Here is a 16,395-nt window from a genome sequence, read left to right on the forward strand (position 1 = left end):
GTTTCCTGCCTTTTCAGTATATTGGTTAATGTTGGATTTATACTCTGGATATTGTGAAAGATACGCTTCAAAATCAGTTATATTACTCTGAAGAATATTGATGTATTTGTCTTAGCAGACAGTCATCTCTAGTAGGCACAATAGCAGACTCTCAGGCTTGAGAAGGGCGATGTCTCATCTATCAGTTTGTTAAAACTTACTCACTAGCATTCTTGATTTTGCCCCACACATGCATAGTACAGTCATGCCACTTGAGCTGACTGGATGAAAAACACGTAGTGTTTCTCCTTCCCTGGCCTTCTTCTTTCCAGGGTTCCCCTCTCTTTAGCAGACTTGGTTGCCCTAAGATTCCCTCCCCTGGTTCCTCTGGATGGAATCTCAGAAAGTTTCTACTGGAGAGTTAGCTACCAGATGACAGCACTGCCAGGCCATGGTCATCTGGAGGGTAATTTCAGAAAGAAAGAAGCCAAATCAATGTGAAATTACTCCCTACTGGTTGTTTGCTCTGAGTTTCAGCTCACCACTAAAAACTTCAGGTAGTTTTTATATTCTTCCCAGTGTTTATAGCTGTTATTTTTGAAAGATGAGTTTGTTAGGTACTGAATTCTGCATACCAGATGTGTAATAAGTTCTACTATTCTATTGCTTTCTGTGTGACCACCAAGTAAATGACATCAACATTTAGTTATATAAATAATTAGAACTGTAAGCTGAGCACATGCCTCTCCATTTCTTTGGTCAGATATCAACGAATGTGCCCAGAACCCACTGCTGTGTGCTTTCCGCTGCATGAACACGTTTGGGTCCTATGAATGCACGTGCCCGATTGGCTATGCCCTCAGGGAAGATCAAAAGATGTGCAAAGGTAAGGCCACAGACATGGGAGTAGTTCGAACCTTATTTGTCATGCTGGAGATACATTTTAATAATTTTACAGTTCTCAACTAATTTCTTCTAGAGCTTTACAGAAATATACATATGACAGCATTTTGCTAGTGGAATTCCATACCTAGAGAACAAGACACATGATGGTATTTTTGTAAAATCAAGTCAGAGATAAGATGGGTTGAGAAGCCCACTATTGTCACACTCTTGGATTCTTATTAAAGCAAAGATTGCCCTTCCCTGAACTTCTTATCACTATGAGCAGTACTGAATCTTACTCATCTGGAATATAGCCAGTAGCTGACAATGGCTGGGCTTCTCCTTTCTCTGTCCCACCATAAGATTACATGTTAAGTGTCAGAAGACCACACCTATGACTTAAAAGTACTAAACTACAGCTTGCTCCAGATAATTTCCTATTTTTGTTTTTTGTTCTAGATCTGGACGAATGTGCTGAAGGGTTACATGACTGTGAATCTAGGGGCATGATGTGTAAGAATCTCATCGGCACCTTCATGTGCATCTGCCCTCCTGGAATGACCCGAAGGCCTGATGGAGAAGGCTGTGTAGGTAAGCAATAAGGGAAGGTGTCTGCTTATATAATGCCTCCACTCCCAGCCTACTTAATGGCACTACTCCCACCTCATCTTAACTGCAAGCGAACTATTTTTCCAGATGTGTTAAGGCAGTGGTACAGCTAGCTTTCTTCCATCTCAGGGTCTCTGCTAATATAATAGGTTCTGGATTGTGGCATTTATGCCTGCTCAAGAATACCTGCCCTTTCGATTTTTCATATTTTAAAGAAAATTGTAAATAAAACTATATGTGTTCTGTAGGTACATATGTAACCAAGTAAATATATAGAAAAACATTTAAAAAGATAAACTAGGGTGGTTCTTTTATTAATTCATAGAAGGAAATACTGCTAGGGAAGACATTGAGATTAGAAGTAACTAGTCTGAGGTGATTTTAGATTTAAAATCTGTCAATTTTAATTTTTTCACAAAAGAGTGAGTTTCTGAACTATTCTGAATTACATGTGTCATATAAAAAATAATATATGCAACAAATTATAATTGGATTTTTTAGTTTCTTTCTTTTCTTCGTTAGATATTTCATTCAAATACAGTACTTAATAAAGTTAAAAATAGACCTACATAGATGTAGTTATGCAGTGGTTCTTTCAAAAACACTATTCTTCCAAGATCTATTATCTCAGAAGATTAACCTAAACTCCTAAGTCATAACGTGTGTTCCTCCAAGTCTAGCACAGGGCAAAATGCTAATAACTATGTATGGAAGAAAGGGAATCAGCATTGTTAATCATCCTGTCTTCTTACTGTACATGAAATTTATTTTCATTTATTTCTCTTTTAATTTATTTGAATGAAAATAATGCATGTATGTGCTGTTTAATCAGAGATTGGCTAAAATACTTAGAAATGTGTTTTAATTTTTGGGCATATAAATTTCTTATTTTTATAACTAGCTGAACTTTATATTATACTATCTTTATTACATTTGAAGATGTGTTTTCGGGGTGGAGGGAGTAAGCACTGTGATCAGATTAAGAACACAGGTTTCTAGTTGCGGATCTGTCATAAATGATCTAGATGACTTGAATGTGATTCAGTTCCCTGTTTGTCAGTTACTTCATCTGCATACAGTGAGAAACCTAGTCTGCATGATTTATAGGAGTGGTGGTGGCGTGTTTTGGGGAAGGGTGTATCTGCTCTAGTTCTAATATTCTATCATCCTCTGAACTTACTTTTTCAAAGAAAAGACCCAGGGCAGAATTCTACACTTGTATTCTTTTCATTGTTAAACAGCACTACAAAAGATACAGGTTCTGAAACTTTTCTGATCCTCAAGCTTTTCATTATACCATGCTGACAGCTGAAATGTCTGTCTGAAAAATTTTTTTGATCATCACAATACTCTTTGTAGAACACTTTCATGCAAACAATATGTTTTCACAACTGGCAATTCCAGTTTAAAAACAGCAAAAATATTATTACAAACAAAAAGTATTTACAAAAGTCAGGATGAAAAATAAAGCCACAAAAACAATCAATAAAAATGCCAATGCATGAAATTGGAATCAAACAGAATTAGCCAAAAAAGTCGATTGCAACAGAAACTAAAAGCATTACAGTTAAGGGAATTAAAGTTATGCAGGAAATCTAAAACCTCTTTAATGAAAACCATAAACCTAATCAGAGACGGAAACTTGACTATGCAATATATTATGCCTCAGTAATTATTTCTTAAACAAATAAATGAATCAAGAAATCTGATAAGTAGAACATTGTTTTACCAAGATCATTAAATTTTCTTCTTTAGACTTTGGCAGACTGTCCCAATTTTTGTAAGTTTATCCAACCATCTTTGATTAGAAGATCATAGACATAAGCAAATGAGAAAAGTATGGAGTGTTTTTGTAGAGACTCATTTCTACACTGCAGTGTGAAGATAGATAGACACAAACGAGAAAATACTGAGATGCTATTTAATTATCAACAAACTAGTCTCCTAGACATGGCAGCTGCCAGAGGTGAGGCAGGAAGAGGAGAAGCAGCAACTATCAGAGATTCTAAGGCTTTTAGAACTTTATCAGAGACACGTGACTCCCTAAATTACCTGGAAGCCCGAGCATAGTGCCCCAGGGATAGAGAGCATGACAGATTTGGTGAGAGGATGTTCATACAACAAATATGAATTGAAACTACACATTAGGCCCAGTGTAGCACCTGTGACCTGCTACACTATTTTTCAGTGAGTAGCTGAACTGGAGAAAATTGTTCAAAGATGAATAATTACACAAGACCAGTGTAGCTGAAGTTTGTGCAGGAGAGTGCCATGAAGTGGGTCTGAAGGTAGGCAAGTGCCTTGGAAAGGAATTTGGTTTTATGCTCAAAGTGTTATGGCAGAGTGACTTGGAGTATGAGCCCTGGGGACGGACTATAAATGTTAGCAATCTAGGTTCGTATCTGCTAGCTCTGTGACCCTGGGCAAGTTGGCTTAAATATGTGCCTCAGATTCCTCATGTAAAAACAAATAGGAATTTTGAGCACAATTCCATAGGATTATTCACGTGAAACCCTTAGTACAGTGCTTGGCATAGATAAGATTTCAATTAAGTATTAGTTGTTATTTTCTATTTTACATTTTTAAAGATATCTGGCTGCCTTATAGGTAATGGATTTTAAGGAGGTGGTAGCAGAAACAAGAGTTTCATTTAGGTGACCGTCTTAAACATCCAGGTGAGAGAAAAAGGAGGCTCAGATTAGGGCTACCGTAGTGTGGAAAAGGAGTGGACAGATTCAGAAAATGTGTTGGAAATAATCAACAGATTGGATTGCTGATGGATTGATTGAATATGTATAAAAGATATGTCCCAGGATTTTTGCTTGAGCAACTAAAGTAAATTAGCTTACTATAATAATTTACTTGATGCTACTATTAGCTGATATGGAAAAGATTGTAAGAAACAGATTTGGTTGGGGACACAGAAGAATGAAAGTTCTATTTTGGTTGTGTTCAGTGTCAGATACGTACTAGCTTTCCAAGTGGGAATATCAAGTCAGCAGACATATTCATGAGCCATAGATGTAAATTGCTAACAAATAGTGTTTGAAAAATTATGGGATTGACTGAGAACACCAAGAGAGAGATCCTGGAGAGTAGAAGGAGCAGGGCTCCTTCCCAGGAGACTGGACTCTGGTTGTTCCAGTATTTAAAGTGACTAAAAATAGTAGGAGACTAAGAAAGAGTAGCCAGCAAGATAGGAAGTTCTCCATGTCCATGTGGTGTCCTGAGAACTAAAGTGGCCATTTTTGTATGATGCTACTAAGATGTAGAGTAACATAGAGTTGTAATTAGATTTGGTGACTTCTTCAGGAAGTTTCAGTGGAGCACACGACATTAAGGAAACAATCAGTGATAAGGAAGCAGAATTTATTGTCATAGATCATTCTTCCAGAAATTTTGTTCTGAAAAGGAGTATGGCAGGAGCTAGAGGGGTAATAGGTGAATAAGAGAGTTTTTTGTATTGTTTCAAGACGAAAGTTACTAGAGAATTTATGCTGAGGGAATGATTCCTTGAAAAGGGAGTATTGTGAAATCTGGGAAGGCAATCTAGAGTACCAGTATAAGAGCTGGCCTCGGAGAAAAAACAAAGATAGTTTAGCTGTTGGAAGAGGACAAAGGGTTGAAAGTGAGGGTACAGCCAGGTGGTTCACAGGGGAGAGATGTCTGATGTGTCTGAGTGTGTGTAGTGTCATTTTAAAAAATGGGAGTGTGAAGATACTAAGAAGCATAGCAGGATTGTTGAGGGAGGATCACGTACCCATTTGAGATTTGAGTCTTGAGTCTTGAGTCTCATTAAAATGAGGCCTGTTTTCCTCTAGCCTGTCATGCTGCACTGGATTAGACATAGAGTAGGTAGAAGTAGGGGCACATTGGACAAGAGTGATGGACAATGGAAAGGTCAGTAATTGGCAATCCTGATGCAGCCCACAAATTGTCAGAGGGTAGAAAGTATAATGCCGGAAATCAACATTATTTAGGTAGAGCAACATCACTCCAAGATATACCCTATTGAAGTTACAAATTTCAACAGGAAAAAAAAAAAAAATCAGGCCTTTTTTTTCAACCTCTTCTCAGTAATTCTTAATGCCAATGTCAATAAAGCAAAATTAATCTAAGAATTTGAAGCACAAATTATGTGTACTACAGCAGAAGCTTTATTATACATAATCAAACTTGGAAGAACTCAGGCAGTATATCCTGAGTTCTTCCAAGAATGCTTTTAGTTCAAGAGCCCTTTTTGAAAAAAAAAAATTCAGACAAATCAAATATAATTCAAAATCAGGGTGAATTACGTTAAGGATAGGATTAGATCAAGGCAACAGACCTTGCACCCTCAGATTCTAGAAATAATAAACTAAAAAACTTTTTAATTCATAACTCATTACTTTCCTATGTACCTTTAATTTCTGAAGTTAAGTGGTTTTTTTCTAAAAGAGGAAAAAAAATCGCAGGAGGCACATCATGGTGAATTTCAAAACACTAAGAAGAAAATGAAAATCCTTAAAACTTCCAGAGAGAAAAACCAGGTTTCCTAAAACTGAACAGTAACACTGGGTTAAAAAAAAAAAATAAATAAATAAAGGAGCAATATTTTGAAAGCATTCTAAGGGAAAATAATTTTGAACTAAAATTCTATACTCAAATCAAAAGAAGACATGGTTGGAAATCTGTTTTAGAATATGTATACCCCTCTTAAATAATTACTGAACTACATATGCTAATTTTTTTAATTAATTCAAGAGGAAGAAATAATGTAAGTGGAACAGTGGTCAGCCAAGAAACCAGTAAGCCTCATTAATTTAAACAGACGCTGATGGCACACTAAAAGTCTAACAAATCAAAACTTCTAGATAACATCAACATGGCAGGTGGTTCAGGGAGAGAGCAGAGATAAGGAAATTTATGCAAAGGTGCTTACTGTGGCCCAGAGCTTTCAAAACAGATACTTCTTGGCATTGATAGAAAATTATTCATTAAGAATGTGTATTGAAGTTGTTCAGTGGTTTCCACTGTAAGAATAGAAAGAAGACTGTAACTTCCAAATATGAGTTCAGAGGGAAAAGGAGGGCATAGGAAGAGGACAATCACACAATAAATATAAAACAATATAAAATGGCAGGTAAAACTCTAAATACATCAGTAATCATGACAGACGTAAGTGGTTTAAATTGCTGGTTAAAAGATAAATGTGTTTTTTAAAATTCAGCTAGGTTCTCTTTAATAGAATTGTAGTACCAAAATTGAAATCTGAGATAGGTTGAAAATAAAAATATTCAAGGCAAATGCTAATAAAGGCAAAGTGCATGCAAATATAAGTGGCAGTAAATTTAAAAAGTGTTTAAGTATAAACATGAAAGGAGCAAATTTTCAAAAAGACGTAATTGTCATGTGCTCTCTTACGCTCCTAACAACATAGCTTTGAAAAAAACCTCAAACAAAATTTACAGAATATCAAAAAAGCACAAAAAGTAAGGATATAGAGAATTTTAATAAAAACAATTTTGTTGAAGTAGGTTTATTTATCACCAACCAAAAGAGCAGTATTACTTAAATTTCCTGTCCCATTAACTACCCTCACAGACCACAGTTGTTCCTGTGATTTTACTCAAAACCAATTTAGGAGCTTGTCCTTTATTCCTGGCCTGTGTGGCTTTTACTCTACCCATCATCCCTACCCAACCTCCACTACCCCTCTCCCCACCCTTTCTCCAATATCACAGAAACTGAATTCTTTTCCCCAGAGTTCCCATCCTTGCCTCATGTCTCAGGGCAATTCTATCCCTTTTGGAGGCCAATTTCCAATTCTATATGTTAAACACCATCCCTCCTCTGCAGAGGATAAAGAAAAGAAAGAAGAAGAAAACGTTATCTTAAGAAAGAACCTACCTAGAAGGATGAAGTAAAGCTAAAAATAAATTAATATTCACACATTCCCATTTTTAATCTCATCATATTAGTATTTTGGCAAAGAAGTGTTAAATAAGATATAACCCATTAGAAGATAGCTTGTAAATTATAATTTTACAGTTTTCTCATTATTCATATTGTTTGTTTTCCTAAAGATGAAAATGAATGCAGGACCAAGCCAGGAATCTGTGAAAACGGACGTTGTGTTAACATTATTGGAAGCTATAGGTGCGAGTGTAATGAAGGATTCCAGTCAAGTTCTTCAGGCACTGAGTGCCTTGGTAAGTTGACATCCAAATATATTATACTTGGTAGATAAAACATCTGTTCGTGATGTCATCACAGAAGAGCTCCACTTATATATTCTTGTCTGCTAAACAAATCCCCCAATCTCAATAATCCACATGCTTCTTCCTAAAGGTGCACAGCTATTAAAATGATATATTTGTACGTGTGTGTGTTATATGCACATCTATGTGTAATGTAAATAACAATCTTAAATAGTCTTTCTAAGATTAAGATTAATTAAGCTCTTTGGAAAATTTGGCTTCAGGAAAACTTACATCAGAGGATGACTTAATTCCCAAAGAAAATATTTGCAATATGAGGTAAGTTCTGCCACAATTAATGCAAAATAAATGCCATATTTCAAAAATGCAGGGAAGGTTAATTTTTATATTGTGGTACAGAAAAAAATGTTTTACAAAACTTCTTTATGGGAAATACAAGTCTCAGACATTATATTGTATTTTAATGCTAAAATGCATGCATTATAAATCAGTGTAGTTAATTATGGCAGCTGTAAAAAGTATGCTATAGTAAAATTCAAGGTAAACAAAGAAATAAGAGCAGTAAACTGACTCATCACTTGATTTAGGAGTATTTCAACTATATCAGATTTTTTTCTGAACGATGTCATATGCTTTAAATTCTAAGAAATTTTTGATCAAGAAAACATTTTTTTGTTTATTGTTATCTCCAATCTATACCTTGACTAACTTCAGTCTTTTAGGAAATAGGAAAAGTAACCTACATATAAAGTGTAATTTTCCGTTCATGTTATTAACAGTTTTGCTAGGATTGTTTATAAAACTATATTAAAGATTTAATTGACTTTTATATCTGAAAAAAAATTTATATTTTTAAAAAATCTACTCAGTCCAAATGTTTGAACAGTCTCTCAGATGTAGAAAATATGAGATATCAGATTGAATAAGTACTACGCTCATAAAATATAGCCTAGAATTTGCTTTCCAGAAACTAATCCTGGCACTCATTTGCTTATTTAAAGGAAAATAATTTAATTTGATTTTCCTTTCCCTTCTATTCTACAGAAATGGTAGTTCACTATCATTTAGTTGGCAATGGATTAGAGGAAAAAATTTATCTATTTCTAAATGATAGTATCACTTTTTGTCAAATTTAATAAACTGTAGTCTGTAGTGAAAGAATATGTTATGAACTTAACTACCAGCAAAACTTTGTCATCATTAAGCTGTCTTAATTATTCCTAAGGAGGAGATTCTTGACTGCCCTGCTTAATTTGAAAGCCAGGATAATGAAATGTCAGTTCCGCATCCTTAACTCTTCCTACTTTGCCATTTCAGACAGTCGACAGGGACTCTGCTTTGCAGAGGTATTGCAGACAATATGTCAGATGGCATCCAGCAGTCGCAATCTCGTCACTAAGTCAGAATGCTGCTGTGATGGTGGGCGAGGCTGGGGCCACCAGTGTGAGCTTTGCCCAATTCCTGGAACCGCCCAGTACAAAAAGATATGTCCTCATGGTCCAGGATATGCAACTGATGGAAGAGGTAAGGAGCTGAGGAAATGTATTCATATAATCAGCACATTAAATTTTATGAATTCAGATAAATGTGAAGTAAAAGTGAAAAATTCATACAGTAAAAAGAATAGCTAAAATGTTTATACTTTGATATTTATATTTGATGTGTGTTTGCATATATATGTATATAGAAAGAATAATCTTTGCTAATGCTTTAAAGATTTTAGGAGTTAATCTTCCTATCAGACCTAAGGGGTAGAATGTATTACTCCCATTTTAACAGATGAGGAAAAGGAAGCACAAAGCTGAGGTAACATTAAGTAATTTTCCCAAGATCACACACTTTTTAAGGTATGGACCCAGGAATGGAACACATCTCTCTGACCCAAAGGCCATGCTTGTAGCCCCCAAACTATACTTGCCTTATTTAAATAAATATCGTTTATTTGAATGCACACAGGGACTTATTCTATCTGCAATGTCTTTAGAGACTAGCAAGTCTTATAACTGATTAGTCCTTTCCATTTCTTGTACAATCGATATATTAATGTCCTAAAAAAATACGACTTTCCTCCATTTACTGTATGAATTCCTAACCTTGTGCATGACAACTTTGCTAACCAAAGCCTTTCTTCACAAAGCTTTTCTTCAGAGTCTATTGCAAATGTGAATTTGAGGCCAATCCAAGGGAAATTATCACAGATTCCAAACTAGTTGGACTTTGAAGGGGTAGCTTTCTAGATTCCCCCCAGAATAATTCATGCTTAGATTGCGAAACGGGTAGTCTTAAACAGGGCTTTCATCAGAGCCTTCCTTTATCTCTTCTCATCACTTGAGATTATTTTTCTGTCACATCCATGTTGCTGTTCACCTGAATGATGAACAGGTGCTCCGGTGCTATTGCGAATGTTTGCAGTTATCTTATCTCCATTTCTTAATTTCTCTTCAATTCTAACCAGTTTTACCCTTGCATATATGTTAACTCCTGATTGTTTTTGTTGTTTTGGTCCACAGATATTGATGAATGTAAGGTAATGCCAAACCTCTGCACCAATGGTCAGTGCATCAACACCATGGGCTCATTCCGATGCTTCTGCAAGGTTGGCTACACCACAGACATCAGTGGAACGTCTTGTATAGGTAAGGATGGGCACCTCTATGTCTGGGGATTTGGGGGCTAATCAACTACTGTTTCCTACAAGTCACTCATTATCAGTAAGTGTCTTTATTGTGGAGCTTTGGAATATACATTTTATTAAAATGATGCCATCCTCTCGATAATGTGCTTCTTAATCACACAGCACTTGGCCTTTGTCCAGTGATGTAGGATGTAGAATTGTTTACGTCATCCAAAAAAAAGTCTGTTCAATCAGGGAAACAAAAATTACAAATACGTACTTTCAACATTTTATATGTTAATTTAAAATTGAAAGTGCACATTTGTTTGTCACTCTTTGAATGAAGGAAAAGGGCTTTTTCTTATGAATATGTGTATGTTAAGAGAATGTTTTCCGTGTTTCTCTTTGCTATTTTTTTGCGTAAAGTATACCAAGTAAGCATTACCTAAATAAAATTTCCAGCTGCGGAGCATTCTCAGTACAGAATCCTTCTACCGTTTTACAATTTATTTTTCTTATTCAATTTGTTATTGTCTCACTCACACCAATTTATGACCATCATGGGGCAGAAAGGACTTAAGACTTTCGCTGAGTCTTTCCAAAGTATCGGGGGAACCCACCCCGGATAATTCAACTTGGGTTCTTTTCTATTTCCCTAAGTGTCGGCTGGTCTGAGAAATAAAGGGAAAGAGTACAAAGAGAGGAATTTTTAAAGCTGGGTGTCCGGGGGAGACAGCACATGTTGATAGGTTCCATGATGTCCCCCAAACCGCAAAACCAGCATGTTTTTATTAAAGATTTTCAAAAGGGGAGGGAGTGTACAAATAGGGTGTGGGTCATAGAGAGATCACATGCTTCACAAGGTAATAAAATAATTACAAGGCAAATGGAGGCAGAGCGAGATCACAGGACTAGGGCAAAATTAAAACTGCTAATGAAGTTTCAGGCAGACATTGTCATTGATAACATCTTATCAGGAGACAGGGTTTGAGAGCAGACAACCAGTCTGACCAAAATTTATTAGATGGGAATTTCCTTGTCCTAATAGGCCTGGGAGCACTACAGGAGACTGGGGCTTATTTCATCCCTTATCTGCAGTCATAAAGGACAGATGTCCCCAGAGTGGCCATTTTAGAGACCTCCCCCTAGGAACACATTCTCTTTCTCAGGGATGTTCCTTGCCAAGAAAAAGAATTCAGCAATATTTCTCCTATTTGCTTTTGAGAGAAGAGAAATATGGCTCTGTTCCGCCCAGCTCTCAGGCAGCCATACCTAATGGTTAGCTCCCTTGTTCCCTGAACATCACTGTTATCCTGTTCTTTTTTCAAGGTGCCCAGATTTCATATTGTTTAAACAATTTGTGCAGTTAACACAATCATCACAGGGTCTTGAGGCGACATACATCCTCAGCTTATGAAGATGACAGGATGAAGAGATTAAAGTAAAGACAGGCATAGGAAATCACAAGAGTATTGATTGCAGAAGTGATAAGTGTCCATGAGACTGCAGTAAAGACAGGCATAAGAAATTATAAAAGTATTAATTTGGGGAACTAATAAATGTCCATGAGATCTTCACAATGTATGTTCTGCCATGGCTTCAGCCAGTCCCTCTGTTTGGGGTCCCTGACTTCCCGCAACACCAAAGTATTCAACTTCATTTTTATTAAAGAAAAAAATGTTCTCCTTTATATTTCATTAGCTTACTTGATATTCTATCAAATTACCTATGTCAATAACAAATACACCTGGCATTAAAAGGTTAAGAAAACCCAGCTGACTTCTTTGAAACAGAAGAGCATGAGTAATAGAGAATAGGCCATTAATCATGAGCATTCAGCATTCTGTGGGCATCAACATCATATGTTATGTGGAGGAAATGGAGATTGTCTGCTATCACTCAGAGTCTGAGTAGGAAAGAGATGGCACATTTCAAGGAGGACAATTCAAGGAGGGTCTAACAAAAGGACTGTCTATACACGTGTGAGCAGCGTATACAAAAGCCAGGAGGCATAGTGCTGTGTGCTGGAGCTGTACTACCCCTGGGCCAAAAAAAAAGAGGCAGAGGTTATTGGAACCCGAAAAAAGAAAGTTGTGCTCAGAAGAGTGCCTTGAGAGGACCTGTGACAGCTGATCCAGGGACTCAGCCAGTCTGAGCCTATCTTGCAGGGAGGGAATTGAGGAAATAAGGGCCAGATAGAAGAGAGCAAGGGAGAGCCTCTGGATGGAGTCCGTAGAGCTCCGACTCCTGGGCCTGAGAGCAGGGTGGACCAGGGTGAGGACTGAATCTGAAGGGGAAAGTGGAAAGTTTCCAGCACCATCTGTGATCCCACAAGATGCTTAAGGGAACCTCCGTAAAGAGAGTTTAAGAGAACTTGTGCCACATCCATGTGTCAAACATACAGAAACTCTTACTAAGTTTATGATTCTCAGGGTTGTAAACTAAAGTGTATTAATCTAAAGAATTTAGTAATTTTGAACCCAGACAGTTGTCTAGACATCATAATATTTACCCAAGATCTGTAGATTGATTTACAAAGTAAACCCGTATGTTACTTTAGAGAAAATCATTCTGTGCATCATTTCTTTCTGGCTATATTCCACTTTAAGTTGAAGAGGAAAAACAAAAAGAATGAAGTGAGAATATGGAAGGCGGAAAGAGTCCAGTTGTTTTTTTTTTAACCAGTAATTTAATCTTCGCATCACTTTTACTTAGACCTTGATGAATGCTCCCAGTCCCCGAAACCATGCAACTTCATCTGCAAGAACACTGAGGGGAGTTATCAGTGTTCATGTCCGAGGGGGTATGTCCTGCAAGAGGATGGAAAGACGTGCAAAGGTGAGTGAAGAGTCTCTGACAATCGTGACCCTTGTCTGTATCTTTTCTTTCAAGTGTAAGTATTAGATTATCAGGGATTATGTTATGTGCATCACCTTCATTAAAAGGTACCTTCCTAGTGGCCATGTTATTGCTCGAAGAAAAACTCTACCAATAGGCTCATTGCAGGAGGCAGAGAGGATTAAAACCCAAGTTAAAACAGTTTGCTTCGTATAGAAAACTACACAAATTTTAAAAAATAAAATATAACAAAAATTTTGGTGTGGGAAGAGATAGAAACAAATCACTGAAACAAGATTTTTGTTGTGGTTGCTTATCTAAGCTTTTATTTTTCTAAGCTACCTTTATTATGGGTTTACTGTGAAAAAAGTGAAAATAAATAGGTAAATTTAAATTTTTTACTCAGGTAGTATCAAAAGTAATTATTTATCCAGCTAAATTAGATCATTAAAATAGCTTCAATACTATACTCATATATTTGATTTTATAGTAAGCCTCATCAGAATGAAATTAATGGACTGCAGAAATTTTTAAAATACAGATTATTCTCAATAAAATGAGGTTTTATTTCCAACGCATATCAAAAAAATAAAATAATAGCAAGCACTGCTTGGATCTGTTTAGTGAACTGATATGGGTCCGTGTTGTACATTGTTTATAAATGAGCATGACTAAAGCGTTTTTTAAGCTGTAAAATAATGAATTAGTCTTGCCTACATCTTATGTGGTACATTTATTTTAAATATAGTTTCCAAATTAAGTTTTAGTATAGCCAAAATCAAATTTTGAGTTTTTTTATTAGTAGAGTCTAAATATCAACACCATTTATGACTAGAATTACAGATGCTGTATTTTGCTTCCTCTAATATTAATGCCCGTGTTTTCATCTGAATGTGGAAACTCTTAGTGTTTGTGTTAGGACCTTCATCAGTTTCTAGATTGTTTCGTTTTTATTTAATCCTTCCTTTAACAGGAATAAGTAATCAGCCATGTACTATACTGCATTCAATGCAAGAATTGTAACCTTTGGATAGTAGCTTTGAGAACAGTTCATGGAAACTGCTATTATTCTGCCATTCAGTTTCTTATGTTATATATTGCCTTATTTGCCCTATCATCCTAGCCCATAATATTTATTCTGCTTAAATATGTAAAAAGAAACTGTTTTCCATACGCCTGTGGAAATCTACGAAGCTTCCAGCAAAAATGTAGACAAAATGCTTCTAATGGAGCATGTGCATCTCCTGTGACTTCACAAGAAAGGAAACATAGCCAGATAATCTCCTGTGGTTTTCATTGGCTTCTCTCTAATTTCAGACCTTGATGAATGTCAAACCAAACAGCATAACTGCCAGTTCCTCTGTGTCAACACCCTGGGGGGGTTTACCTGTAAATGTCCACCTGGTTTCACACAGCATCACACTGCTTGTATCGGTAAGACAAAATTACAAATGGGAAATTTTACAAACTTCCAGTAAATGCATAAAAATTGTATTTAAAATTATAAACAGAAGAATGTCCTGGTGCTTATATTCATAACCAATACCCCATAATGAGTGGTCTAAAGAAGTTGCTCATAATATAGATATTTTCAAGAACAATATCCAAAGGGGGAAAAAAAGGCCTTTGTAGTCCAAGCACAATGCACAGTAGCCATATTTCAAGCAGTGCCTTTATATCACATTCTCAATATAACCATGGTGTTCAAAGTATGATTGAAGGCTCCCTGTAATTTAGAACATGTTAACAAACACACTGAGCTTTTATTTTAGAAGACACATGTTAAGGAACTTTCCGTCAGTGTGCCCTCAATTACCCCAAAATATGCTCTCATCTCAAACCTCTTGAAATACACTGTTTCTTACCACTTTTGTCTTTAATATGATAGTGAATTTTGGTATAAATTTTCCTAAAATGCCATTTTCACATCATGAAACTTAGGTTTTCATACATTGCTTTTTACCTCACATGAAATTTAAGACATGTCATAATTGGAAAGTTTGACGCTCTGCTTCTTGATGCTTTGCCAGACAACAACGAATGTGGGTCTCAGCCTTCGCTTTGTGGAGCGAAGGGAATCTGTCAAAACACTCCAGGCAGTTTCAGCTGCGAATGCCAAAGAGGGTTCTCCCTTGATGCCACCGGACTGAACTGTGAAGGTTAGTTGATTTGCTCAAAAATTCTTAGTCTATTAACAGTAAGCCATATATATTTTTAACTTCCAAGACACTCAATGAGAAATTGGGATAATCTCAAAAAAAAGAAAAAAAAAAAGTATTGAACAAAATAGGACCCAGCAACTGATTCCTGGTCATAAATTTCTGTGTATCACTTTGGGGACAGAGGGAAACTTAGATGCAGTGAAACAAAAATTCTGTGATTACGAATTGACTTTTAAAGTGACTGTTGACTAATCATGGATCTGATAAAGAATTGAGTTGAAAAAGAATTCTGTGCCTAATATGGTTTACAGTAGTGTACAAGCATACCAGAAAAATAATAATAGTTGACCTTTGTTCCATGATTCTTAAATGTATAAGAATTAAATATCAAAAGAATCTGTCACCATAGAGAATTGAACAAATGTACGGAACATGCTAGGGTGAAATGATGGCTGTTTCTATTTTTTATGGCTCAAGCTCCTGCTTCACTCCTTCACTTTCCTACAGTGGACCTTGGTCTCCTCTTCCTGTAAAATCCAAGGGAACATTTAAGTGGGAACAAAATAAGAACATGCTTGCAGTTAAGAAAAATTTCATATAGTACTTCACTATATTGCAAGTGCTAGTGTATGACAAGAAAAACGTGTTAGGATTAGTGTCTTATAAAACACCCATGCCAGGATCATGAGACTGTATTTATTTCCCTTACATTCTTAGATCGTATTGCAATTTATAGTTTTCTTGATTTTAATCACCCTTTTAACATTAACTATTCTTAGAAATATATGATTTGGATCTCTAGAAATATATTTAAAGTATTTAATTTGCTCTCTATAAGTCTTGTGGGACTTTTATATGTATCTCATTTTCAGCAAAGAAAAATTCAGTGTTTAAAATGTCAATTTTAATATTTTATCTTTCAAATCATTGACACATTGAAAGTATTCTGAACCTACAGCTGTTTGTCACATGCGAGTTCAGCCTGTGACCATCCCCATAAGATACCATTTATTAATTATCCATGTAAATTTGTTACACACCTCAGACATGCCAATTTTATTTTACTCTTTATGGATAGATTTCAAAGATTCAGTTGTCATTCCAAAAA

At 35.9% G+C, this 16,395-nt stretch overlaps 1 protein-coding gene across 1 annotated transcript in view; it reads left to right on the top strand.

The window, feature by feature from the left end:
- FBN2 (fibrillin 2) overlaps positions 1 to 16,395 on the top strand; it is a 285,838-nt gene that overhangs the window by 256,130 nt on the left and 13,313 nt on the right. The window contains exons 54-61 of the mRNA XM_033181363.1: positions 743 to 865; positions 1,324 to 1,455; positions 7,539 to 7,664; positions 8,991 to 9,197; positions 10,184 to 10,309; positions 13,003 to 13,125; positions 14,443 to 14,559; positions 15,156 to 15,284. Of these exons, the coding sequence (XP_033037254.1) occupies positions 743 to 865; positions 1,324 to 1,455; positions 7,539 to 7,664; positions 8,991 to 9,197; positions 10,184 to 10,309; positions 13,003 to 13,125; positions 14,443 to 14,559; positions 15,156 to 15,284 (1,083 nt within the window). The remainder of the gene's footprint in view (positions 1 to 742; positions 866 to 1,323; positions 1,456 to 7,538; positions 7,665 to 8,990; positions 9,198 to 10,183; positions 10,310 to 13,002; positions 13,126 to 14,442; positions 14,560 to 15,155; positions 15,285 to 16,395) is intronic.

The sequence above is a fragment of the Trachypithecus francoisi genome, unplaced genomic scaffold (assembly GCF_009764315.1).
Source record: "Trachypithecus francoisi isolate TF-2019V2 unplaced genomic scaffold, Tfra_2.0 Lachesis_group2, whole genome shotgun sequence".
In the NCBI taxonomy this organism is placed as follows: Eukaryota; Metazoa; Chordata; class Mammalia; order Primates; family Cercopithecidae; genus Trachypithecus; species Trachypithecus francoisi.